General features: G+C 46.5%; 1 protein-coding gene across 1 annotated transcript in view; it reads right to left on the reverse strand.

The window, feature by feature from the left end:
* RABL6 (RAB, member RAS oncogene family-like 6) overlaps window positions 1-27,895 on the reverse strand; it is a 59,304-nt gene that overhangs the window by 19,507 nt on the left and 11,902 nt on the right. The window contains exons 3-9 of the mRNA XM_014949778.1: window positions 26,046-26,093; window positions 19,508-19,560; window positions 17,919-18,010; window positions 16,905-17,045; window positions 15,697-15,802; window positions 9,562-9,665; window positions 105-463 (exon numbers count right to left, since the gene is read on the reverse strand). Coding sequence (XP_014805264.1) covers window positions 105-463; window positions 9,562-9,665; window positions 15,697-15,802; window positions 16,905-17,045; window positions 17,919-18,010; window positions 19,508-19,560; window positions 26,046-26,093 — 903 coding nt within the window. The remainder of the gene's footprint in view (window positions 1-104; window positions 464-9,561; window positions 9,666-15,696; window positions 15,803-16,904; window positions 17,046-17,918; window positions 18,011-19,507; window positions 19,561-26,045; window positions 26,094-27,895) is intronic.

A 27,895-nucleotide genomic window follows, 5' to 3' on the forward strand; every position in this document is an offset into this window, starting at 1 on the left:
TGGGACACACACTGCACACACACAGGACCTGTCCGCTCAGCCTCTCGCAGGGAAAAAATGGAAGGAAAACATAGAAAGACCCGCAGGTGACAGCCAGCACCTACCTGGCTGGGGAGGAGAGGGCTCTGACGGGGCAGCTGTCCCGAAGAGACGGGAGATGATGCTGCGCTTGGGCGGGGGGGCTGCGGCCGGCGGCGCTGGGGGGGCTGCAGCTGGCGGGGGCGCGTGCGGCTGCTGGGCCTCAGGGGCAGGCACTGGTGAGAGGGATGCGGGGGGTTCGGGAGAGACGGCGCAGCTGGTGGAAAGCGGCTGCAGCGGCTGCGGGGTGCCGGGGCTGGAGCTGCCCGTCGACGTGGAGCTGGGAGGTACGACGGGTGACTGGGAGCCAGAGGAAGGGCTTTGCCCGTTAGTTGCTAGTGGCGACGTGTGTCCTCGACTTCGGGCTTCCATCATTTCAAGGAAGCTGCAGGGAAGATAAATTGCAAATGTAAGGAATGGAGAAAACGTGCTCAACAGAGCACTGAGCGTGATGCTGGGCTGCTTTAGCTACGAGGGAGGGCACAGAGCTGCTTTCGGTGATACTGCAGCTCCCTGGGCCACAATAAATCTGGTTCATCCACGTGAGCTAAACTCACCCGATCCACATCGAGGTGTGGAGAATCCCAACTTGCTGAGCACTGCGGGATGAAACCTGCATTTGCTGGGAACTCCCTGGATAGACAGACTATAACAATGTGCCAGGGCTTGAAACACAACCTCAACTCAGTTCTTGGATGTATGTCTCTAAGGGAGTAAGGGCTACAGGAATGGCACATTTTTAGATTCTGTAGAAGAGATCAGTGTTCAAGAAAACTCAAATGCTATAAAAACCTCTCCAAGAATGGAAACCAAGCCAAGAATGGACTTACAAGGAGAATCCTTGAGTGTCAAAAGAAAAGAGCTACCCAGAGGGCTCATTGGATGGACTGCAATTATTCCCCTCGCCCTGCACAGACACTGCCCCCCAACATACCCCTCCTCTGCACAGAAGGCAGCGGAGCCAAGCAGCAGAAGCTCTAGAGCGAGTTGTGGTCCTGGCTGGATTCCCAGCTAGAAATAAAGCCTGTACTGCTACAGAGGGTGAAATGCTCCAGTCTTTAGAAAAGGAAACCAAGTCTGATGCTGCTGCAGCCTCTCCTGCAGCCTGTTTGGTTATAGCAGTCTTTTCACAAGCTGCATGCACAGAAACACGCACAGAAAGCCAGGCTTTCACTAGGAAATGGTCTCAAAATAAGATCTGCTACATGCCACATGTCTGAGAGATATAAAGAGGACACCCACAGTGAAGTATCATGTACAAAATCTAGCACGTCTTGGTCTTGCCTCTTGTTTCATTAAGCCTAATGAACCCAGAGCACAGAGGCTCTGGGTTCAACTGCTTCTGCACAACAGACTCACTGTGCTCCAGGCAATGAGTGTGTCAGAACAGAGACTCCTCTCCCATCCAGAGCACGACCTCATCCTCCAGGGACTGGAGCCAGACAGACACCTTCACTGGAATGACTGCTAAGCATAAAGCAAACAGCAGGGGCTAAAAGACTCTAAACCCCTTGGATATACCATTTTCTATTTTAAGGAGCAACCCGATATCCCTTTAAGGAACAAACTAATATACTTTGCGACCAGCAATATCTGGAGCCCTAGAGAACGACATCCCCAGAAAGCTGTTACTTGAAAACCAGGAAACCAGGAGTCCTTCCTAACTAAGGAACAGGCTAAAGTGGAGATATATAGTTCTAAAAGCAGTATTAGCTAGGAGAGAAATCCTTATAGAGTTCCTCAAGGATTAGCCTTGAGATATATTTCAGCATCTCAATGAAGCGGCAGAGATTGGGGAAATGCTCATGGGGCTGCAAGTTGGAAGGCAGCATCAACAGAGAGGAGGACTGGGACAAGATACAGAAAGAACTGGATAATCCCGAGTAACAGAAACGGGGAGAAAATCCACAGTAGAAAGGAAATAGTCCACTGCTCAAGGGCTAGGAAACACGTGTTCTTGCTCCAAGTTCCCCAGATGTGAATGGCACTGGCTGGGAAAGACTCGCCTCATGCATTCCAGAAGACTGAACTAAAGGCTTCAACCATAATGCTGCCTGGCAGGAGCAGAACAGGAGCCTGGCTGTCACACAGCGTCCACTGCCGCTCCCCTGGGACTGCTGTCAGAGCACCTCAATTAGTGCTGCGCTGTGCTAGCCTCACTGATGCTTCCAGGGGGATCTGGGGCAAGGCTGATGTGCTGCCACCCAGCAGCCTGGCTACAGCAAAACAAGCTCCCAGCAACGTGGAGATCAGAGCGTGCAACAGAGCATCCATTCCAGCATCCTCCCTCCCAGGGGACCAGTAGCTGGGATGAGCTGTGCGATAACACATTCCACGGAGAACGATGCGGGATTTGTCATGCACCAAAGAGAAAACATAAAGGAGCTTAACTCCTGCCCTGAGCTCTGTGGAGGCTGCATCGGGTTTGCTTGGAAGGCGCACGATGCATCACACGCGCTGCAGAAATATCTCAGTGTATTTTGAAGGCATGGCTGTCGCTGTGCTGCAGGGCCGAGCAGCCACACATCACTGCTTTCTTGAGAAGGGGGTCACCGTCCGTGGCACTGAGCATCCCTCAAGGCAGACTACGCACGGCATCCGCGCTGAGGGAAAGATAAACCAAGGGTGCCTGCAATTCAGCCCTTGTCCAACAAAGTGAATGCTCTGAATCCACACAGCCATGTGAATTGCCATGGCCTGAAAAGCCGTCCACGAGACTTGCCCGCACAGGACGTGCGGCTCCGCAGCGCCACGCCAGCAGCACTGAGTGCTACATCCTGTCATCCCCCCGCTCCGAGCTTTGACTCAGGCTCCTGGCGAGCCGAAGGCTGCATAGCTCTGCTTTGTGGCACTCATCCCTCCTCCTCCCAAGCCCTGCTCAGGGTTAAAGACTCCTGCCTCCCAACTGTGCAGAGATTAATCCCAGCTGATCCACATGCACCCCCTGCCCTGCTCCTGTTTACAGCAACAGCGATCCTGGCTAGAAGGGCTGCAAGCTTGGTCACGGTCACATCCAGCATCCCAGGCACTGATGCCAGCACTGCTCGCTCTCCTGGCTCCTGAGCTCTCTGGCTCCTTATGTGAGCACCAAAATCACCAATGTGACAGGAAAACAAAACCCAAAACCTCCAAGTCTGTGATCAGGATGCTAGTCCTGCCATCAAGGCAACTGGGTGACTGAGGTAGGGTAAGACAATCGTACACTGAAGGCTAAGGAACAAGGATCTTGTGTGAGGTACACACAAAGTACACATCTAGTCATTTTAGGGTACAGAATATGAAGCTCAAAGAGTACTTAGAGCCGGACCCAAGAAAGCACAGGACACTCTTTACAATATCAGGATATTTGAAGATTTACCATACTTTGTATGACCAAAGCTGCCTGTTTTGGAAACAACCTGCTTTGTTCTGGGCAAGTAGCCAGCTCCAGAGGGAGGGAAGGCTGCGACTACCACCTGTTTCTCCTGCAGAAACACATGAATTTTAAGAGCTGGAGGGAAAAAATGCTACATAACTGAAGTATAAAGAGTGTCACCCTTCCCTCCAGCTCAGCCAGTCTGGAGAGTAACACACACGCAGGCGTCTCCTGCACCTGCTCCTGTGCCTCGCTCACCTACATTATGTGAAGGGCATAAGAACAAGTTATTTTTAGGAGAAAGACACAATGGATATTCGGGGACAGCATAACACAGGCTCTTACCCCAGCACAGCACCAAGGAGAGCTGTGGCATATGTGCTTCATGTCACCTTCCTCATGCCCAGCCAGACACATGGGCCAAGCTGTGTGCTGCGTGCCACGGCACTGGGGAAATAGGGATGGTCTGATACCGGTTTTACATGGGCTGCATAAACCAGCTCTGCTGAGCTTTCATATTCATATCTTCTTCCGTAGAAGAGGTGGGTGGAAGAACAGCATACACGAAAACGCTGCCAGCAAGCTCTCAATAATTTCCAGGGTGGAGGTGTCTCAGCATCCTCCACACTTCAAAAATACTACATAATGCATGAATGCTGTCTCTGGCTTTACACACGCTCTGCAGAGGCACAAGCGTAGCTGTTTCGGGAATGCACCAGGCCCAACCTGCCACACACGTCTGTTCTTTCTCATCTTCTATACAATCTGGCCACTGTGTTCCTTGTTCTCTCATGTTTCCAGTCCTTTGCAAAAGGACTCATTCAAAATCTTACTGTGGAAGAAACAGCCTCATGCCCACACAAGGTACAGCAGACCAGGTCCTACCAACGCAGAAGCTGAACTCCTGCTGAGACCTGAGTGTGCTTCTTCTGGCTGTTATCTAGAGACACCAAACTGCCACGCAAGCCCAGGTGGGCTAACTGCCCTCACCCACCTGGGCTCCTTGTTTGCCTTTCAATCCTTCCATTTCAGACCAAATCACAAGTCCTCATCCTCACCCGCCCAGAATAATTCAGTCAGTTGGACCCGCTTGCAAGAGGAGACTTTTAGGCAATTTTGAAGATGAACATGCTCTGAGGGAACAAAAATTCATCAGGGCCTGAGGTTCCTGTTGCTCTGCTCCTAGAGCAAGCAAAAGAAAGCATAAAAGGATCCGATAGCCTCACAGTTCCTAAAATTGTCAGTGCTCATGTTCATTTACTATTGAAGATGGGAGCAGCCTGAAGCTTTTTGGCTCCTGGTTCTAACATGCTGTGATCAATTTTTCAAATGTATTTCATGTGGCAAGAAATGCTTTGGGTTATTTTACTAATTGTGAAAATGAAGATTAATAGGCTGTGTGACATCAGTTTAACTGGGGTTATTAAGGGTTAGATTTCCATGTTTGTTTTGGGCTTGTTAAAGGTATTGAACCTGATTCCCCCTAAGCTTAGGTCCCTGAATGTGCATGTAGTTGCCAAGCTGGGTTAAATCCTGCTGCCCAGGCCTTGGACAGTACGGTCCCTCCCCAGAGCTCCTCAGGTTTCCACTTGGCACAAAATGGGTGCAGTTATCCCCCCTCCACAACATACTGGACATGCTCCATGTTCTCCACTTCTCCATCGAGATCGATGACAATAGGGTTAGCTGTAATTAATTCTTAATGCATTCCCACACAAAAAAAGTTGACCTCAAGTCCATCACTCTGGCTCCTGATCTGTCTGACAGCAACAGTGATTCACAGCAAGCGAAAACGATAAACGTGGGGCAGGGGAAAGAGAAAGTAAAAGTGTTTCTACTTTCCTAACTGGTAATTCAGCCTCTAGCTGTTGCAATTCTGGACCTGCACTTCAACAGAGCTGAAGATCTGGGAGAACAGCTTGGGAAGCAGGACCTCCTGCCATACACTGCTGGTGGCACTCATCACCACGGGATTCGCCAAATTATGAGCTCTGCTCAACACGGAAAAAACAAGCAAGCAAATAAGCCCCCAAACCCAATCTATGACTTCGTAGTGAATAAAGCTGTCTAATGCAGGGAACATTTCTCCCAGGAGAGTCCTCCTCAGGAGAGAGCAAGTACCTTTGCGCAGTTGCTGGTCCTTCATCTTCCCCACCTGGCCAGAAGCACCTGACTGGCCAGGGCAGGTGACAGTCATATGGCACCGCTGGGGAAGGGCCTCCATCACCATGCAAACCTGGGACAGGTCCTTCCGCTGCACGAGTTGTAGCTTGGATTGTACAGAGTCTCAGAAAATCTGAAGTTCAGCTGCTTTGAATATATTTTTATGAGGTCTGCCTAACAGTTTGCATAAGAGCCATTAAACACAAAGAGTAAACGATCTGAAAATTAATTTCTTATGAACAATTCCTGTGAAGAAGCTGGACTTTACATGGTTACAAATCAAACAACCACACAGTGGTTCACAGATCACAATTTGCTGAAGCTTCTCAAAACTGACTGTGAAAGAAGATGGGGTATCTCATAAAGCATAACTTAAGTATTCCTTCTCACTAACTATATTAATCCCTAGGGCAGGAAAAAAAGTAAGTTCAAAGAGAGCTTACTACTTAAGCCCTGAAATAAAATTTAGTCTTTTCATATTAAAAAAGAGAGTAATACTAGAAAAAATGCAACCAAATGTAAAAGCTCATGAAAACCATACGTTAAATCTGCTTCTTATAAATTTTTGCAAACATTTCCAGCAGCAGTGTATTCCTGAAAAAAAATAAAAATGCAGAAGGAGTTTTGACAATTTCCCAAAAAACTATTTCTCCATGTGCACCATTCAGTGAGGGATATAAATGTAAGTTTTCCTTGTGACAGAAGATAAGCTGGGTACAATTAAAGATTGAAAAATTGAGCAAATGAAGTAAAAATTCAAAACAGCAACTAAAAAGTCATTGCTGTTTGCTCAGTAAGAATTCAGGAACTCCAAAAGAGCTGAAATTTGTCAGCATTAAAAATGTAAAATCAGAGAAACCACGGGGAAAGCAGCTGGGCAGGAGGAGCGGCAGCAGAGGGAGGCGCTGGGTGCCCCGCAGAGCCCGGGCAGCGCTGGCACAGGGCAGAGGCACAGCGTTGTGTGCCACCTCCTGTCTTCTCGGGGAGCCTGTCCTCTGGGACCCAGCTGCAGCAGCAGCAAGAGATCTCATGCTCTTTCTGTTCTTGCTGATCCAAATTTAGCATTGTGCCAGTGCAGCTCCTAGACGAGCATGGGGGTGAATGAAATAACCAAGATGTCCCAGTGCTGTCACCTCACCTTGCTCCGCGGCCTGATTTTATGGCAGGAGAGCAGGAATCGCCTCGGAGGAGGTGCTGCAGCAGCCTGTGAACACCTCTCCTGCTGAGCAACTCATGCTGGCCGACAGCAGAACTCTGAGTGTCTAAATTGAAGCCATCAAGGCAAGGGCTTCACATCTGCCAGGGGCCACCAAGTCACACTGCACCAACTCAGACGCTGCATACACCACGGCGAGTGTCAGAGGACAATGCACCAAAATGCTCACTTTGACATCCACGGCAGCAGCATGTTAAATATGAAAATCCCAAAATGATGGGCACCTGACAAGGATGGATGGAAGGACCTTCCCAAACGCTAACAGAAAGCCCCACTGCAGAGCTGGCTCACAATTGCAAGCTCTAATTCCCACCACACACGGTCACCGTGTGTACAGATTCTCTGTTCACCAGCCTACACTATTTATTAAGAACTAGAACTTTACCCAAACCTGAGTTCCCTGCCATATGAGTGTGGTTCTTTCTTTAAATAGGGACTTTGGCTAAAGGAGTCAAGCCTGAAAAGCTCCTGCAGGGATAAAAAATGAATGTATGAAGAGTATACTTTTCAGCTCTGGGGTTGAAGTAAACCCTCTGCAGCTTATCTGCTTCAGAGAGGTGTTGCTGGAACAGACAGACTCTTTATTTCTACCTGAGGTGCAGAGAAAAGCCTAAAAAATCCTGAAACAGCACTTTATTTTAGTCACTATGGTCAAAGTACTCAGACATGACACAGCCTGATGCTTTTCTCTTGGGATCAGTGGCTCAAGCCAGGAAGCACCCAGGGATATTTTAAAGGCCTTTCCATAAAACAGTGTTATTTTCTGAAAACAAAGAGCATTGGTCTCAGTACATGAACGTGCAGCTGCTGAAGCAAAAGCAGAAGTTGGCCAGTTGCATAAAAATGTCAGCTCATTTACGAAAGCAGAATCCTAGGAATAAGTCTTGCTTTTAACATTTTAGCGACTCCTCTTCTGTCAGGCACCACGGCTAAGGCATTCCTTATGCCATGTTAAGCCAATCGTGCAATCAGCCCCCTGCAGTGCCAGCCCTCCCCAGCAGCCCTTCCCCACAGTGCAGAAGGGCAGCCACTGCCCGGCCAGAAGATGGGCATCTTCAGGTGCACCCCATCGCCTGCTCCCCCCGTGCTCACCACCTGCTTTGGAAAACAACAGCCCACTGATACAGGGGCCAAATGTTCATCTGTATCTGGAGTTCCTGCAGAGGACTTGGAGGCTGCTATTGAGGGGAACCTCGCAGCCCATCGACGGGCCCAAAAGGCAAGAACGTGCCTTCGGAGCTGTCAGAGCACAGCACCCAGAGCAAGGTGAGCAGGCTGGCCCTAGGATTCTGGCTGCCACCACACTGCAAACAACACTCTTTGGTAATCACAGTATTTCTGCAGGAGCATGTACCCAGAAAGGTCACTCTCTGGCAGAGGAAGCACACCAGTATTATAAAATGGTGTATGGTGGTGTGGTTACACTGGATGGGATGATCCAGTCTAATATCCATTGCTGGAACTAGGAGTTCTTGCCATCCCACCTCTGCCAGCACCATCCTGTTGCTGCTTGCTTTAAGTTCTGGTGGTGAGCAGATGCTTCTCAGATCTAGTCCAACTCACATCAACCCAGAAGTAGATATGGCAGAAGGTAGAGCTGAAGTGGCACATGCGAGGGGTCCAGCAACCGCTAAAGCTGGTGTAAGGGTGAGAGGTGACAAAGCAGCAAGATCTTCTGGTCTAAGTTTGGAACAGCTCTGCCAACTCCTGGTTCTCTTACGTATCTGCCCATTACTGATGGAGTATAAACAAAAGCACTGGAAAACAATCTGACAGCCCAGCCCTCTGAGCAGGGACATGAAGAGAAGTGCTACAGGCACAAGGAGACTAACCAGTCCCTAAGTGAAGGAATGAGGTGAATGCTCTTGGGAACAGCCCTGCTTTGTGTGTATGTGGGCTCTGCAAAGGAAAACACACAGACTAAGGTTATAAAGCTTGAAACTTGCTCTGAAAAATGCTTGTTAAAATGGCTGTGCATGAATATTTCATAATCATCGATTCCAACTTCCAAATAAAGCTGCCTGTAAATAATCTTTTTCCAATTCCATCCTGGGGTTGATTTTTCTGCCTTGCACATCACTGCAATAAAGACCTTGCAATGGGAATTTATGGAACACATTTGTCAACAACGCACAAATCTGAAGAGATTTCTGTTCTCTGTGCTACAGAGATTTTGTAGGGCTAAATCTGGCAAACGCTCATTGCAAGCAGCAAGCAGACAGGGCACCGAACAAACACAAGGCAGGAGGAACCGGCCACTATTTCAAACCAGAAATGCACTAGAAATATTCCAGGAGACAACAGCAGAAGACAACGGTGTTGTTGCTACTACTTTCTGCCTACCCCAAGGCACACACCACACAGGAATGCAATGGCCAGAAGGTGGTGAACCATCTTGTGTGCTGAACAGCAGAGATGGAAAATCTCCCCTTTCAGCACCAGAGGCTGCAGCACACTGATCTGCAACCCCGTCAGCGTGCGCTGTCTCCAGGCACTGTCCAGCTCCACCTCCGCCACCCTCCCCAAGGTCATGGGCCTGTAGGAACCAGACCCTTTCAGAGGGACCCCCAAGTTCATGCTTTATTTCAGCTGATGCCACTTAAAAATGACATTTTACAAGATCCAATGAAACCCTAAACATTACTCACGGGACCCTTCAGTCTGGCCCCATGCCATAGCTGGGGCTGCTCAACATTCATGTGACACAGACTGCAACAAAACAGTTAGAAAAGATGGCTCAATGACATACAGTTCGTAGTTTTGATCTTCTGTCTCTTGTTGCACTGACAGCTCCTCCAAAGTTGCATCAATATCCAGCTGATTCGTCTCCAGCTGCCGTAGCAACGTCTCCCTCTGAGGAAAGGAAAACAAGCTGGGTCTGAGCAGGAAGGGTCATTGTAAGGGATCTCTGTGCTCACAGGGTGCAGTGAGATCTTGTGTCACCACTCTGCCCACAGCAATCAATTAAACAGGAGCTTTGGGGCCTCTCACCATGTTCAGTTCAAACACAGAAGCAGAAAGGGAAGCTCAAACAGTAGCAAAAGTACGCTAATCCAGAAAGTCTGTGTGTAAGGAAGTAATTTGTTCTGCGAGCCGTGCTCAGGCATCAATCAATGAGGAGTGATTTCAGACCCAGCACCGGCAGCTGCGTCTGCAGAACTGTAAGCTCCTGTGGAGAACAGCAGTGCAGCCCATTTATCCCGAGCTTTTATTTACCTCTCTGAGAGTAGGACCCAGCTGATGCAAAACCTCACAATCATTTTCTTTTTACTGTGGGGGTAGATGAGTGAGCACAACCTCTCAGCTTGGTGAAACCCTAGAAATCACCATCCCCCTGCCTTCAGATGCTACTCCACAGGTGGGGGACAGACACTCCAGTCCAGTTCGAGTGTGCAATAAAGTGAGTTGGCTTCACTAATGTCACACGGGGCAGCTAAATTCAGTCCTTCCCTTTCCACGTTTCCAACAGAAACCAAGCAAAAACCTCAGCTGAGGGGAAGTGCTGGCTTAAAAGGCTCAAAAATCAATTACAAATCATCACGGGACACTCCTCTGGACGGCAAGGAGCAGCGATCAATAACCACAGCGTTGTGCTGCGACTGCGCGGCTGGCCCCATGGCCTCCCCCGGCACCAGCCCCCTCAGCCTCTGCCCAGCCACCCTGGCTGCACCACGGCCCCGAGCCACGGGGCTAACACAGCGTCCACCGCCGCAGGAACGGGCTTCAGGACCTCCTGGGCAAAACTCGAGCTGTCTGTGGCCACCGCCCCGCACCACCGCCCCGTCCCCCCGACACCACTGCCCCGTCCCCCCGACACCACCGCCCCGTCCCCCCGACTCGCCCGCAGCCGGGCTCCCCCCGCCAGCCTCCCGGGGAGGGCCCAGCTCGGGGCACAGCAGGCACCTCACACACCCAACTCTGGAGTCACAAGTCCTGCCATTCAGCGCCTACAGGCGTCAATCCTCCTCTCCCACCGCCTGCAGGCACAGCAGCACGGGGAGCAGGGGCAGGTCGTGGTGGGATGTGTCCGATGGCACGGGGTGCTGCCAGCAGGGCCACCACCCCCCAGGGGGTCCTGCAGCACCTCTGCCCCAAGAGAAACCCCAGGTTTCCTCTACGCCAAAAAGGTTTTTGCTTTTACCTCTGCCTCATGCTCAACGTGCATTCAGGTTTTCTACGACAATAACTATTTTTTGAAGTTTACATCAATAACTGCAATGAATTTTTAATTCCGTGTTTGAAAACACCCACACTCACTGCAAAAAAAAATCCCATTGGAGTAAAAAGCACAAAAGGCAACATGCTACATAATTTACAGACTAAAATCCTTATGGGAAGACAAACACGGAATGGATCCAGAGGAGGCCCCGGAGATGCTGGGAGGGCTGGAGCCCCTCTGCTGGGAGGGGGGGCTGAGAGAGTTGAGGGGTTCAGCCTGGAGAAGAGAAGGCTCTGGGGAGACCTTAGAGCAGCTTTCCAGTATCTGAAAGGGGCCTACAAGAAAACTGGGGAGGGACTTTTTACAAGGGCATGTAATGATGAGAGATAAGGGCTTCAAACTGAAAGAGGGGAGATTGAGATGAGACCTCAGGAAGAACTTCTTTGCTGTGAGGGTGGTGAGAGCCTGGCCCAGGTTGGCCAGAGAAGCTGTGGCTGCCCCATCCCTGGAGGGGTTCAAGGCCAGGCTGGATGGGGCTTGGAGCAACCTGGTGTGGTGGGAGGTGTCCCTGCCCAGGGCAGGGGGTGGGATTGGATTGTCTTTAAGGTCCCTTCCAACCCAAACCATTCTGTGATTCGGATAAAGCGAAGGCATTCAGTACCCATGTGCATGCACTATTGACAACACAGTTTCACAGAGACCACAACTCTGGAGCTATCAAGGAAGCGCACAAATTTAAAGAGCAAGTATCTCATCTGCCTTTCATAAAACACATCACACTCTTCTGCCCAGGGGAGCAGTCGGGGCACAGACTGAGCCCTCCACAAAGCAGGTTGATTTATATCAAATTCTACCATGACTTAAATCAGCAAATAAGGTTTAAGTAATTTTGATTTTGTGTATTTATAAGACCAGGTGATTCATAGTAGCTGATAACCTTTACCATGCTAATTTACTGGAAGATACATTCTTGAAATTTAAGGGCTTCTATGATCATTTCAGCTAATTTACTGCTACCAAGGCATTTAGATTCTTCATTTTTACCTTTGTCATTGTGTTAAGAGCTTGGACTGATCCATATTTCTTTGCTAGGTAATTTTTATTCATCATATTCATTAGCTCTAAGCAGATGGAAACTCAACTTCAATTAACATGTATATAAAGAATTATGAAGTCATTAGTTAACTCTAATTGCCTTTAGTGTGGTATACAGACAACAAAATTTCCGTAAAACATGCTATACATATTTAGCCTTGCTACACTAAACAGAAGAAGTACTAATCACGATTTTAGAAGTAATTCTAGCTTTTAGAATTCAAATTCTAGATTTTAGAATTCAAGATTCAAGAAACTCAAAATTTTTGAAGATATTTCATCCTTCTATGTTATTCATACAGTGGAAGCAAAAATGAGACAAGAGAACAATTTTTCTGCTTCCTTGTCCTCAGTTTCCTAAGACGAATGAAATAAATGCTGAGCAAATTAGCTGAATAAACAGAGACAGAAGGGCCACTGCTCTCCAATGCTCACCTTAGGCGCTTAGATAATGGCTTTTATTAAACAAATGCTTTGCTGTTTCTCATACTTTGGCAGCAAGACACATACCAGAGTTGTATTTATTTCAGTTTTCACAGATTAGAGTAAATTAAGAACTTGGATTTAATTACAAGAGAGTTGCATTTAATTTTGTAAAAATTCATCACTAATAATGGACTTCCAAATACTTAAAAAATAAATTCTATTTTACCATGCTGGTATTAAAATATTAAAGAAACAGCTTATTTTTAGCAATGACCCAAAAGAAAGGAATAAATCACGTGCTACAGCCCGATGCTTTGGCTGACTGCCACTTCCAAGGGCTTCCTGGGCACAGGCAGTTCCAGCTGTCTGCGGAGCTGCGTCTCCTTCCAGCACAGCAGCCGAAGATCCGGGCTCACCTGGCCCCATTTGCACATTTTGTGGGCCACCAGCTCAGCAAGAGAGCGCCCTCGGGTCTGACCATCCTTCCCCTGGAAAGGAACTGATAAATAATGGAAGAGCCCGGGCTGCTGAAAGGAACCTGCTCTAAACTGGGGGTATGGATTTCAGCCACCACATTCTTTATGAAAAATGCATGAATGGAAGCTGAACAGGGAAATGTGCAACTTAAAACCACCGCTCCCGACAGCAGCTCCAGGAAAGGGCAGTGTGGAACCTCATGTAGGGCTGAACGGCTCCCTTCCCCGTGGGAGCTGCGGGAGGCTGGGCTGAGGGACACCGAGAAACCCCAGAGACCGACTGAGACCGATTAAATGATACGTGTGTTTAATACCTGGTGACATTCTTCTTCTTCAACCCTGCTTTGCATCAAAGTGCCAGGGAAATTACTCCTTTCTGGAGCCTGTTACTGACAACTCTCTCTGAAGGTATAAAGCAGAATCTTTAGAAATTAAGTCTGGCTGTGATTTTCCTACAAATGTTACCATCATGCTGCAGGTGGTGAACCAGGCCCAGTGGGGTCCACCTCGGGCTCCCCATGTCCCCAAAGGCTCCTCATGACCCTCTGGGAGCAGAGAATGCCCAGAGCCACCAGCAGCAGCCCCTGCAGAGCAGCACCGAGCTTTTCTAATAAACCTGTGGCATAAATGCAAGTGGCATTGGAAAAACTAGAGTGCAGCACATCTCAGCTGAAGTCTGACACCAAGTAAAGCCCCAAAGCCTGGGTGAAAGCACCCAAAAGCCTCCACATTTGCAGTGTCACCTGCCTCAGCACAGATTGGCAAGGCCAGGGATCTCCTGCACACAAGTAAGAAATGCAAGAAGCCTTCTCCACATAGGGTCCTATGCTGTGATTTCTATCAGAAAGCACAGAGAAGCACCTGCCTGCAATCCCTGCATGAGCACTGAACTACAGGAATAGTTTTGGCCTTGCTTTTTTGAAGGAAAAGCCAGGCAGCTACAGTCTGAGCACCTTCTCCTTGAATGACAGGCACAGGACAACCTCCTCCACTGCCACCTTCTGCATCGAGGTACATAGAACAGAGCAAACATTATTTACAAGCACAGTTCACATGTGCCCTTCCAAATCCTCCCCTGCGCATTTGGGGAACTACACTGCAATGAGAAGTCTTTTTAGGTTTGTTTCTGCAGTTTTGAATTATTGATTTACTTTACATGGAAAACACAGGACTTGGGACTCTGAGCACCTGTGCCTTTTGGACTGCTCTCAGCAGCACCCTGAGTCCACTGAGCAGGAGAACAAATGTGGGCTGATCACCCCATTTCCATCACCTCTCCCAAGCAATTGTCCCAAATATTGGAATTCCAAACAACTAAAGGTTATTATCAGATTTTTTTCTACTTCCCTGAAAACCAAGATTTGTCCAACAAGTTCTCTGGCTTTGAGGATAATTACCTTATCTGTATGTCCTAATTGCCTTCAGTCTCAGATTAACAGATCACGTTTACTATACACAGCACATTCATACGAAAGGTGCCCTAAGACTCACATCCTAAAGCTGCTTCCAAGCAAACCTGATACTACAAATGCTTCAGTATTTCCTGCTTTATAACTGTGGCCAGGGAAGTTACTGTAAATACTGATTATCAACAGTATCATTACTAGCAGCTTCCAGAAACAATGTGGCAGGAAGGCTGTACTGATGTCCTTGCCTCTTATCAACATCTATTTGAGAAAAAAAGGAGAGATCTACAAAACTGACAAAAGTAACCTGGGAACTAATTATTCCGCATGATTTCCACAAGACATCACTGTACCACAGAGATGAGGTTATAAAACCAAACATCTAACGAACACTATATTGGTAGAGTTCAATCTTCTCCACTGAGCAGCAAGTTGGGTTTATATTTCAGATTCCTACAATTTCCTCCTCAATATTGTTTGACTTGTTTTACTAGGTTTTTATATATTCAATTTTCTTATCCTGGTCCCATCTGCTCTGTAGCCTGAGGACATGGAAACATCCTAATATATCCAAGCTTCTTCTGAACTAGCATTTCAGTGGGGATTATTTGTATAAAAATACACACAGACATTTCAGCTACTGGTGAAAGATAATCAAGATCAACCACCTGGTTTTTTCCATCCAAAAGAGAACAATGATACAACATCATATGTACCCCCAAAAAGTGTATGATGTTGATCCCAAAGGACCCCTGTATGATGACCCCAAAAGGTCCTCTTCTAAAGGACCACAGCTGAGAATTCCACCCTTCCAGCCTTTTCTTGTCCTCTCAGTCCACTCAAGAAACCTCAGTTATGAAGGAAATAGGAGACTTGGATCTATGGGCAGAGGATCCAAGTAGATCAGTTAGCAGTAGGGCAAAGACAGTTGTCCTGGACTGTTTGTTTCATGACCAAATCTTTTCTCGTCTGAGTTTTAACTGAACAAAATTTAAACACAAAGTTTAACAAATGCGCGTATGTAACATCTTTGTCTTGGTAACTACACCACGGGATGCAATTTTCTTGCCAGGGTTATTTGTCACCTGGGATCCTCTCTCCAGAGGTAAGCATTTGCACACAGGGAAGAGTCCTCTTGCAAGCAGAGACATGTTTAAGTCACAGCCATCAATGTACTAACATAATTTTGTTAACAACTTACAAAACCAAAAATCTACTCAGGATCCTTTAACAACAAAAGAACCCCCAAATACCAAATTCCTGCCTTAGAGACAGTGAAATCTGTCCCACCCAGCACATCACGGAAATGCTCTCCCTCTTACCTGCAGCTGCAAGAAGGGGATGTTGAAGAACTTGTGCAGGTACTTGAGGCCAAAGCTGTTCTTCATGGAAGACTCAGCATAGCGAAAATATGAGGAGCCGGGAGGCCTGTCTCAACCAGAGAGAAAGAGAGAGAAGAAAATTGGGCAAAGGCCAGGGACTGCACAGACACAGGAGCAGCACTTGCTGAACTACACACCCGAGCAGCCCTCATTTACAAGCCAACCCTCAACCCCCAAATGTGGGCCAGCAGGTCACTCTCCGAGGGACTTGTTATTTTGTTTACAGACCAAATTCACACTTTGTTCCAGAAAAACACTACACTTTGTTGCAGAACCCAGCTGTCGTGTTGCAGCATCATGGGGCTGCCAGACTAAGAAATCCTATGTCAGGACATGGGGCCATGGGTTCACTAAACCGGGGGTTTCACAGCTGCATAAACCATTCAGTTCTCAGTGAAGGTTTTGTTTTAAAAGCACAGACAGACCTACATTAAATCACAAGCATCAGCAGTTGGCATGAAAGTCAGTTAAGTCACATTCAGAGATGAACTTGTAAAGAAATGATTACACTACAGAATGAGGCCTTAAAACTGATGCCATCTCTGTGTGCCTGACACAGGTACAAACAAGTAAGAGGCTAGGAAAATGAAAAAATGCCTTAAAACCACACAAAAAGGTACCATCTATTGAATCCTGAACAACAAATAACATTTTATATTAAATAACAAGAGTGCCTCAAATCTCTGCATAAGGGAAAATCTTGCCTAGCTGGCCAGGGAGGCACGAAGCTTGGCTGGGCCCTGTAGGAATGCTCTCGGAGGAAGAGCACGGAAGGTGGCTGCACTACCTACTTCTCTTCTAGCAGAATTATTTGGAGAACATTGTGCTGGAGGAAGAGGATTCTGTCACAATAGAAAGACTATGCAGAAAAAGGACAACTTCTTGGGAAAAGCGCTTCTGAAAGGCAGATGCTGACAGGCACTCGCTGTTTCCAGGAATATCGCGAACAGCCTGCCCGGTACAGGCTCCTTGTGCAAAATGAAGCCCCTGTATGAGACACTCAGAGCTCTGAAGTCCCAAAGGCTGGGCACAGGGTCAGAGGATGAACGTGACGCGCATCTCAAACACGGCAGCAATATGGTTACCTATGGCTGATGAAAGAGAAGTCGAGGTCTGCTCCCCTCCTGGTGGCTGTGGTGCCGCCCTACCTGTTCAGATTGTCGATGAGGTCCCGCACGTCGCCAGGCAGGATGACCCGGTGCTCCCCCATGTCTCGGTAATTCCCAAGCACACACACTGGAACGTGAGTCGGCACTTTGGGAAGCTCCCTCAGGATATAGTTGAATGTCCTTCACCATAGTAGAGAGAGATAAAGGCAGGGAAACATCATTCTGTGAGCAGTTTCATGCACAAATTACAGGGGGAAAAAACGAAACAAGAATTTTTTTTCCAAAATCCTTCCAAGACTGTGGCTTCTTTGCCCCCCACAGGGAAATACATTAACTGTAAATATGTTTGCATCATTCCTTATTAAAAAAAATTTGTCAAGTTCAATAATCCACTTCCACCAGCAACCTCACGTCTCCTACAGCAGTATTTCTCTCAGTTCTACAAAACCCACAGGGGTGAGCAGAAGAGAAGGATTCTCTCCCTCCAGCTGTCACAGACTCACTGACCCACACCAAACCCATAAAATACCGGCTGAAATACGAAGCAGGAACTCTTACCACCTCCTCTTCCCACTTTGGCTTCCATACGTCTCTCACCCTCCTCAGCAGATGTGCAAAGTGAACAGTTCATTATTTCTTTACACTACTGCAGCCCAGGGCCTCTGAATAATCCTTACTAATACTAATCTTCCTGGGAATTTCTAAAGAGCATTCCCCTTTCCCTTGTGCTCTGGAGAGCAGGGCTTTGTAACATGCCCAGCGTACTCTGCATCAGTGACAGCACTAATTACCAAGCCTCAGACAGCCCTGTATCAGAAACTGCAGCACACAAGGCCCCAGGGACACTGCTTGTTTGAAACAAGCCCAGGAGAGGAGTGCATTAGAAGACATGTCAGAAGATAAAGCTATTATTTTAAGGGATACAAGCTTGGTTCAACTCATTAGGCTGGTTATCAGCTCCAGCGTCCATCTGGGAATCAAGAGGCCTAGAAGTCATTTGTTTTCACCAAACCCACAAGAATGCCGTGGTGTGTGCTGCTGGAGATGTCTCACCACTGCTTGGTGATGTCGAACATCATCACTACGCCGTTGCAGTTTTTATAGACGTCCAGGAACTCTGCATCCAGAGCCATTTCTGACTCTGCCTGAGGAAATCAAGGCAAAAGACACAGTCAATAACTTGATTTGACTTCAGGCTTTTACAGAACATAGCCAATACAGTGCTGAACAGGTAAACCTCCTAATGCGACAGTCACTGTAAGAAGTATCTATGGATTTCACATTGTCATCATTTAAGCAAGACAGCTGGTGGTTCACAGCTTCCACTGCCCACAGGAGCAGGACCAGAAGCACCTGACCGTCTCTGAAAAAAACACGTCTGATAGCAAATGCTAAAACCCAGCCCACCCTCTTTTCCCTGTGCCCCCATATCCTGTGTTGACAAGATAACTCCATATGAGCTACAGGATGGAGGACAGAGGACACAGCTCCCATTCCATCTCTTTGTGACCAAAATAATGACTGTGCTTCTAATGCTTCTGGTGTATAAAGCCAGGGTATTGTTTCTACCGAGTTTGTCCTCTGCAGGGCCAAAAGTACTTATGAGTATTTTTCATCATTTGGACTCTGCACACTGTAAAGTCTAGAACTGGTACTGTACTCAGCCTCCAAGGCTACTGCTGAAATTTGGTGCCTATGGAATAACTCTCACTCATTTCCCAGGACGGAAAACGCACTGATGTTTGTGAAGGAAGAAGCAGCTGCAATAGCTGTTCTCACAGAGGATTTTTCACCACAGGAGAAAAATTTTAAAGAAAATTCCCCTAATCTGACCACACAGATTTGAGTAGGACACCCTGGGGAAAGACGCAACTCTTCCCAGCCCTGACTCACCCCCAGACCTCAGCTCTCTGCGCATCAGTGCTGCTGCCCTTCCCATCAACTTCAACAAAGCCGTTATTGTCCCAGGACACCGTCCATGTGCTCAGCCCCAAAGGGCACTGACACACAATCAGGAGTAATAAAGCTCTCTAAGAGCTGCAGCAGAGATCATGGGATTAAGGGCCTTTAAACTTTTTTTTCCTGAGGATAAAATCATATGTATTTTGAAAGAGGTGCCATGGAAGTGCACTTGGAAAGTGGCAGTGTGATCTCCCATAGGGCATTTGGATCTTCTGCTGTAGAACAAAAGGACACCCGTTTGTGCAAGAGCCTTGAGGAAGCCACTGTTTATTTTTACACACCAGGTAGTATTTCCACCTCCTCGCTGCACTTCAAAGGGTGTCAAAAGGCAACTGTCAGCCAGGCTTTAAGGAGCAGCCAGAGAGCATGGCACCAAGTGACCTCTTCGGGTCTCACAAGAAGTCCATTATGAAAGGACTTCCTGCCACCGAGGACGTGCAGACAGGTACAAAGCTACTGACCAAACATTTGGGGCACAGTCACTCCCAAAAGACAGAAGGGAAAACAGCAGGAAAGTTGTGATGAGGGCACGGACAAGGATCAAATACACAGGCAAAAGAGTGAAGAGCATCAGGGATCACACTACCCATCATCTACGGCCGGGCCAGTGGAAACAAATATAGAACTTACTCTGCATGGACCAAAGGTGGACCAGAGGCCTCCCGTTAAAGGTGACTCACCTCCTGAGGGTCATTTTCCAGTTTCAAACCGTCTCCTCGTTTTTTGCATTTTCCTTTAAAAGAATTGTGAAAAAAAAAAAAAAGAAAAAAGCATTACATGGGGCAGAGAACTCCAGGATGGATCTGGGCAGGACCACAGCATTTTGAATATGACCTTAAAGCAGATCCAACTTCTACTAGAAGCATGGGGAACAAGGAGGGGTGGGACAGGCATGCCTTGCTGAAAAATACCAGCTACCCTGTTGAAGAACACCAACTAGAATAACTCAAAGATGAACAGGAGGAAAGCCTGGGGCAGCTTAAACCACGCTCTTCACAGCATAAAGGCACAATAACTGAGTAACACATGGTTTGGTGCACACCCTGACCAGAAAGGGAAGCCTCTTTGTTGCACTTTCTGTTGCATTATTGTTAAGAAGCAGAAAATGGTGGGGCTGCTGTGACTGACAAGCGTGACTCCATACACAGCCTTCCTGAGATGCCATGGCATTGTTGCCCTGTGTCACCAACCTGAAGCCAGCAGTTCTGTCAATAGATGTCATCTCAGAGCCCAGCGGGTGCTTTGGGCTGACTTGTGACCAAAAAAAAGATGTGGCAGGAGCCTATGAGAATTTAACAGCCAAAAGACAGACAGAACTTATACAAGAGGAAATCTAAGCAAAAGCAAATAAACTATGGTGAGGGAGTGGTGGAGAAGTGGAGGAGAGAGAGCCTACGTGTGGGTGAGAGGCAGAGCCAGAGGGTCAGGTCTGGTCATCACCAGCAACGATGCAGAAAGGAAACCTCCAGAGGCACCATCCAAAGCCACATACTCCAGAGACACACACAGAAATAAGCTAGAGGACAGGTAAAACGCTGATGAAGCTCACACGGAAGTGCAAGAGGCATGAGCTAATCACCTGGAAAAGACACTAGAAACCGATTACAGAGACTTGCCCTGCGGTGCCATGGTCACTGTCCCATTGGGAGGGATCCACAGGTTTCTCTCCCAACCATCTGCTTCCACTAAGTCATATGCTGAAGTACAGCTGTTATGCACAAAGGGCAGGTTTCCTGAGACTTCTCCTTTTTCTTACAGCTTCAGTAAGTGCTCAATAAGTTCAGTGACTGACATTTTACAGCATTGCTGGCATTTCATTCAGCAGCCCTAGAAAAGGAGTTGGTGTTTTTGAACCTCAGGCTCCCTGAAAATTTTGCCTTACACCACTTACACTGCCATCCTGTCTCCAAATCTTAAAGCCTGCAACCACAGCAGCCAGTGAGGATGACACCATGCACCCATATCTCAGATTAGCAGGGGGCATCAGCTAACACGGTTTTCTGGCATAGACACTCAGCACTAAGAATTGCTGGGACATCTTTTGCCTTGTGCTGAAGAAGTTCAGTGTGGACATGCCATGAAAAATCTGTCCTTGCCCCCGGGTATAGAGTTTAAACTCTATGTACAGCAGTTTCCAGAGTTTTACCAAATGATGAGCCCTGCATAATGCATAACCCTGCAAGATCTGGAGTTATGTTTTATAGACATCAAGTATCTTCCAGATGTTACTGACAGCAATTAACAACTGCACTTCTGAATTAACTTTGTTCCTTATTTCCCTAATCTACATGACAAGTTAACTGAATTATAACAGCAGAGACTTGGAATTCCTTCTCATACTTTCTAGAAATTCCCTGTGTCACTGATAACAGATGTGTTGGCAGTTCAGATGCACCCACAAAAACCCCTCCCATTGACTCTTTCACAGACTGCAACATGGTGACCAAAATAGCCTCCACCAACCATTCAACATGGAGCCACGACTTGTAAAATTCGTGGTTCTGCCACATGCTACATGTGAAACAGCGTTTCATTCTTTCGGCACGCAGGTCAAGGATAAATAGTTATGAAATACAGAGTTATTCATGCAAGTTTTAATGCTGCAGGATATATCAGGAGATTCAAGTCCCTCCTCCCTGACAGTGTCTGGTGGGTGCTTCTGTGCAGCACTGCAAAATGTTTGCCACCCTCGTGTCACCTTACTGTTGATATCTGAAGGCGGCAGAAACATTAATCCTGATCCTTCCCCATTCATGCAACGCATTTCTCTGGAGGATCCAACCATGGGCTCTTTTTCCCAGTTAGCTGAGGGTGTGGGATACCTAGGACGTGTATGCCTTTTCCCACTTCAGTTGAATTCATTTTGAGTCAGTGACATTCGTGTGGCTTCTCTGAATGTCAACCCATCACTATTTCTGCTAAATTATGCTTGGTGTGACCTGAATTTCTACGTATTAAAACAGAAGCCCAAGCAACCACGAATACACCTTATAGGTCCTGAGCCATCGAGGTGTCTTTCTAACCTGGACACGCTTACAACCAATGCTTTGAGACCGAACGTGACACACGCCTCTCCCTGCTTATGGGAGTATAAGGAGGAATGAGTAATATCCTTATATTCTTACATGATGCTCATCACTGCTGTAAAGGAGGTCATCTACAAAAGAGTAAGAGAGCTGAAAAGCGCATGCGTGTACATATTCATGCATAGTGTCTATTTTTGGAACCAAAACTGCAGGATGAGCCAGATAAAGATATGATGTAGTGAAAAGACGATTCGGTGAAAAGTGATTCAGCCTGTAAAGACAAGTTGACAATGAAGATGGCGTTGTTACATGAACGAGATCCTATCTTTAAGGTTGCACTGATGTGTGATCTAGGAGCCTCAACTAGAAAGCAAGGGTCTTCATGTTGTGATAGTTCAGCTTCTCTAGCTGGAATGATGACTGTTCCTTACTTACAGGCACAACAGCAACACTCTAACCAGACAACCTCCCAGCAGTGCCCTCACGTCTACACAACAGTTCTTCCTGAACAACAGAAGATGGGGTTCACGGCCAGCACCTGAGAGCCTCTGCCCCTCTATGTACCGCCAGGTTTGTTGCAGGATAGTAAAGATTCAGCAGTTTGCCAACAAACACCGTCCACAGCACGAAAGCTTCTGTTCACCATTCAAAAATACACATCCAGAATTATTTGCATCCCCAGAATATTTGCATCCCCAGTGTCATCTAACTTATGACATCTGAAAATAACAGAAATACTAACTGTGATCTTTCCTCCTTCTTGCAGCACACCTCTGGGAGGGAGAGGGGTGAAGGGGGAGGGAAAGGAATCTCCAATATGGGGGAAAGAGTTTATGTTATTTTGGGGGCCACAGAAAAACATATTATTTGATCACTTCATTTTAGTGCATGGGAAAAGATGCAGGAACCAAAGTAGCAGGAGTTCCAAGGCAGGAGATCGGAACTGCTCTTGAATCACCTGCATTCAAGCAGCTTCTCTGCATTCAGGATCTGTCACAGCTTTATGACCTGCAGCAGTTACACAACTCGCTGCACAGCCAGAAGGATGAGTCAGGATGGGGACTTTCGCTGAGATATCTTTCCTGGGTTCTGTTAGTTCCAAGGGCAGCAAAGGAGACAGTATTTACTACACACACCGCACAAAATTCAATGCAATCCATAGCTCGGGGCAAGCTCTATTTGTTAAGATTTTAACAAATGGCATCGTTACCCAGACGAGCCCTGCTCTCTGAGCAGGCCCCAGGAGAACCCAGCAGGCTCCGGTGAGGCTGCATATCAAAAATAAGAAATCCCAGAGTCAAGTAGAAAGTAAGAGGAGCAGCACAGTGCTGTGGCTGCCATCTCCCCCTGCTTCAGCACACTAACCAGCCGCAGAGGCTTTAAGCTGTTGCAACAAATCTCCCCACACTTCCAAATTAACATTTATCTACTAAATAGATGACACCAAGGCACCAGCCAGGCCGGGCCCACAGAGCTGCCTCCTGCGGTCTTAGAATGGCCTGGAGGGAAAAATCAGAGTGTGCTGCTGAACTAAGAAGGATGGGGAGGCCTGCTGCTGGTAACCCTCAGTAACTTCAGTGCAAAAATGTACATGAACTTTTTCAGGGTGCAACTGACGAAGTTTCCCCAAATCCTCCTGCGCACCTTCACCTCAGGACATGAAGAATAGCAGCAAGGCATAGCAGAGAAGAGGCTGAAGCTGCTTTACAAGACTAAAGTTGGAAACTGCAGTTCATAGATACATCTTTTAGACAGTCTAGTTACATCGGGCTTTCAATACATTTTCAAACATCTTAATTTACAGATTCACAGATTTGACAGAGTTGGAAGGGACCTCTAGAGATCATCTAGTGCAACACCCCTGCTAAGCAGGATTGCCTAGACCACATTACTCTATAATACTCTACATAATTTATTTAAAGGTCTCTTAATTTTCTCTACTGAGGAACAATTCTTTCAAAAATGGGGAAACACTAGCAAAAAAATTTAGCCTGGAAAACAACATATGCTGAAATGTACATTCAGAATGTGGATTTTTCAGCAGTTTCAAATCCAGCCTAATAAATGCAGCATTCTGCACAATTCTAAATATGCACATTAGCCAGGATCTGGTAGACAAGGGAAAAAAGGAGGATCAGGTCTTGTCAGCACTTGCTGCAGCAGCACTGGATACTCCACTACTAAGTCTACAGTCTAGAACAGTGTCGCTCTCACCAAAAGCATCACGCAGGAGGATTTTTTGTCCTAAGCACATGGAGGAAGAACAAAAATGTCATAAGATAACATTAAGATGAAAGTTAGACATGAGCAAGTTCTTAAAGGTTAATATGCACATTTTCCTAAAGTTGTACTTATCAAGAACCTGCAATGTTATGGCAATAGGAAAGGATTTGATTTTGTTAAATCATTGAATTACAGAATTGTCAAGGTTGGAAGGGGCCTTTCAGATCATTGAGTCCAACCATCATGAGGATGAATTTTTACTCTTTACTGATTAAGTACATTTGATTACATACAAATACATATCTGTCGTCCTTAAGGAGGGATCTTAACAGAATGGGTTATATTTTAAAGGAATATAAAGGGGAGAGAAGACAGTCCCTTGAGATTTCTGACACATGCTCTGCTGTCAGAAATGAAAGCAGTACCAGAAGAGCTGTTATCAACATCTGCACATATCAAATCCAATTCTTTTTGCCAAAAAAATGACAAGTCTCCAGTTAAGAAGATGACTCTGCTCAGAGAAGCTATTCACAGAAATAAATGCTGGAACCACATGAGTCCCAAATTAACTGTCTATCTATTCATACCAAAGTTGCAAGGCAGCGAGAAAGCAGATGTTTTGCTCAGGCTACAGCCCCTGCACATGTCATCCTGGGGTCTGAAAGCCAAACTGCAATCAGACTGACTTCAGCTGTAACTCTGACCTAAGGCTTTGTCTACACTGTGAAAACTGGCATTTAAGAGAATAAAAAGATAAGTAGCCCAGGATTTTAATTCAAAGTTACTGGCTCAAGTTTAACCTAAAGGCTCCATTAAGCACCTGAACTAGAGCTGTTATCTTCAATTACTTTTTCTTTTGCAGTATTTTAAATACAATTTAGCTAACACGAAAAATTAAATTTCTCCCCTTCCCACTCCCTGTTGTACTTAGCTTCTTATGTCCTTATTGCATGTGCAAGCTGCAGAGGCGGGAGAGGGGAGGCAGTGCCCCTCAGAACGTGTGCCAGCAGAGGTGCAAAGGCTGTGGGGGAGGCAGCAGCAGCCAAACCATAACAGTTTAAGTTTCAATGGCTGTGGTCAACAGACCTGATCAACAGGAACATGCAAACAAGGAGCACAACCCACAGCACAAGAGATGCTCACTTGTAGAGCTGCTTTCCTGACCATACTCGCCCTTTGCAGCAGGAGCCTGGCTGGTACAGAACACCTCTTAAAAGCTACACAATATTTGCATTCAGGGCTGCAGAGTGGGCTGTTAAGATTTACATCTAATCCCCAACTCCTTCTAGCAACAGATTCCACTGCATCCAGATTGTGTCTTCATGTATGTTTTGGGGATTTGTTTTTATTTTTTATAAAACTTCATACTCTGACAAAAATTGGAAACAAGTGAAAAAACGTATTTATACACCATAATACTTTCCTTGGCTAAGATTTAGAAAAGCTTTTGGATTAAATATATCGCATTTTCTGTCCCAAGTGAATGTAAGTAATTGGCTTCTCTTTTATCCTTCCCTCCTGCATACATTATTCACTGCAGATAACATTTTATCAATTTAACAATAGCATTCCTTTACAAAACCAGCTCAGGACCAACTTTTATAAACAGAACAAAGAGCTCAGCAGCTGTATAAAAATACATAAAACTATAAAGGAGAGACGGTGAAGTTGACAATAAAGTCGAGTTAATCTGGACACACTAAGCAGCAGTCACGGAGCACATGAAACAACTGCGTCCGAATACCGGGTTTGAGCTGAAGTTCAGATTGTGCATCATGGGCTCTAGCACTGGAGACTCCTCTCTCCAGAGTTTTTTTTCAGGAAGTAGCATCCATGCACATGAAAAAAGTAAGTACAGGTGTTTTTCTAGAGTAGAAGTAAGTAGGTATTTCTGAATTCCATGTAAATTTTCAATTAAAATTGAAAAAGAACATTGAATCTCCATTAGAAAGGAAGTTACAATTCTTACCTTTGTCAACTACATCCCAGACTTCGACTTTAACAATGTCGTCAGTGGCTGAAAGCACAAGAAGAACACAAAGGGTTAGAAGGGGTTTCAGTAAAATGACCAACAGTCAGCACTCCCCATGAGAGCCCAACCCAAAGCCAACACAGGCAAAGCAGGAGGTGAATGGCAGAAGAAAAGTCATTATTGAGTCAGTTCAAAGAAAACCCAAACGAAACAAGAATGGTTGCTGCTGAAGGTCCAAGTTGTACACCAAAACCATGCTATCTAAAGAACTTGTTAAAGACCCCGAGACAAATAAGCGATAGCCAGATTTCCTTGATGTTTTATCACAGATTTGAAGCATGTTACAAGCATTTTCTCTAGATTCTTTTCATAACATGCAGAGGTTTCCATATTCTTTTTAAAAAAAGATACAAATTTAATTTGGACAATAAAGTCTGGTCTGTAAGCAAGGTGCACAACCAGAAAAAAAGGAATATACACATTTAAGAAAGATCAATTTTACTAATAGCATCTTCATGAGAACATGACAAACAGTGCGGACAGTCCTGCGGCTCCAGAAATCCATTCTGCAAATTTCAAGTAGCATTTTGTGAAAAATAAGATTATTACTAGCAATTTCACCTCTTACCAAACTGCAGTACCAGTAAATTATACGCAGCTCAACTATATTTGAGTTACTAAAATCTGAAGCAAGACAACCAAAATTCTAATTCCAGACACCCCTGTCAGTACGGACACTCGGCAGCAAAGCTTCCAGCTGGCAGGAGAGATGTGCAGCTCTGCTTAGATGGTTCTAATGAATCCAAATAAGCAGCCCCACCTTCAAGAAGTTGCTACAAGAAACGGTTGCTTTTTGGAAGTGCTACAGGCTACAAAGCAAAAGCCTGTACTTGAAGCAGCTCTGAACATAAAAAGCAATGGAATAGGAGGATAATGTCTCAGAGCAGAAAATAATCTCATAGGATGGCAGGAGAGTTCAGCTAAACCTCATTGTCAAGCCAGGGAACATTTTCTCTACAGAATTCACTGCTGGCTAAACTTCAGTGTTTCAAAATATTGTAAAGACAGATTATGAGTAAAGGAAAACTTTGATCCTCTGCTTCTGGAGAAAGATCCTATTTTACATTTATGCATGAAGCAAAATCAGCCTCTGTTTTTCCTCACAGCAACTCCCGCTTACCTTCCCCTTTGCCAGCAGGGCCATGAGGCACAAGCGCAACAGGAGACCTGCCCAGGCTCAGATGGGACTGCAAACACAGCAGGTGCACAGCAGTCTGTGGTCCCGAGACCGCTGCTCAAACCACTGCACTCTCCAAATTAGTATCACAGAATCATAGAATTGCCTGGGCTCGAAGGGACCTTTCAGACCATTGAGTCCAACCATCAACATAACACTAACAAACCCAGCACTAACCCATGTCCCTCAGCACCACGTCTGCCTGGCTTTTAAATACCTCCAGGGATGGTGACTCAGCCACTTCCCTGGGCAGCCTATTCCAATGTTTGACAACCCTTTCAGTGTAAAAATTTTTCCTAATATCCATCCTAAACCTCCCCTGGTGCAAATTACTTCTGTCCCTGAATATTTCTACAGACCATCAGGGTAGGCACGGCTGAAGTCCAACCACTCCCCATCACTCACTCTCCTGGCCCCCAGCTGTAGGGCTGGCTCCTCACGCCCAGGCACCGCAGCCCCAGCACAGGGGCTGATGAGTCCATGGCTGCTCTGGATGCACCATGACCCTGCAGGTGCAGCCAGTGGAGGTCTGTCCCCAAAGTCACACCCTGCAGCTGGAACTGGCAGTGCTGCTGCTGAAGGACAAGGGGATGGACGGACGAGCAAAGTC

Source organism: Calidris pugnax, unplaced genomic scaffold (assembly GCF_001431845.1).
Source record: "Calidris pugnax isolate Ruff unplaced genomic scaffold, ASM143184v1 scaffold192, whole genome shotgun sequence".
Classification (NCBI taxonomy): Eukaryota; Metazoa; Chordata; class Aves; order Charadriiformes; family Scolopacidae; genus Calidris; species Calidris pugnax.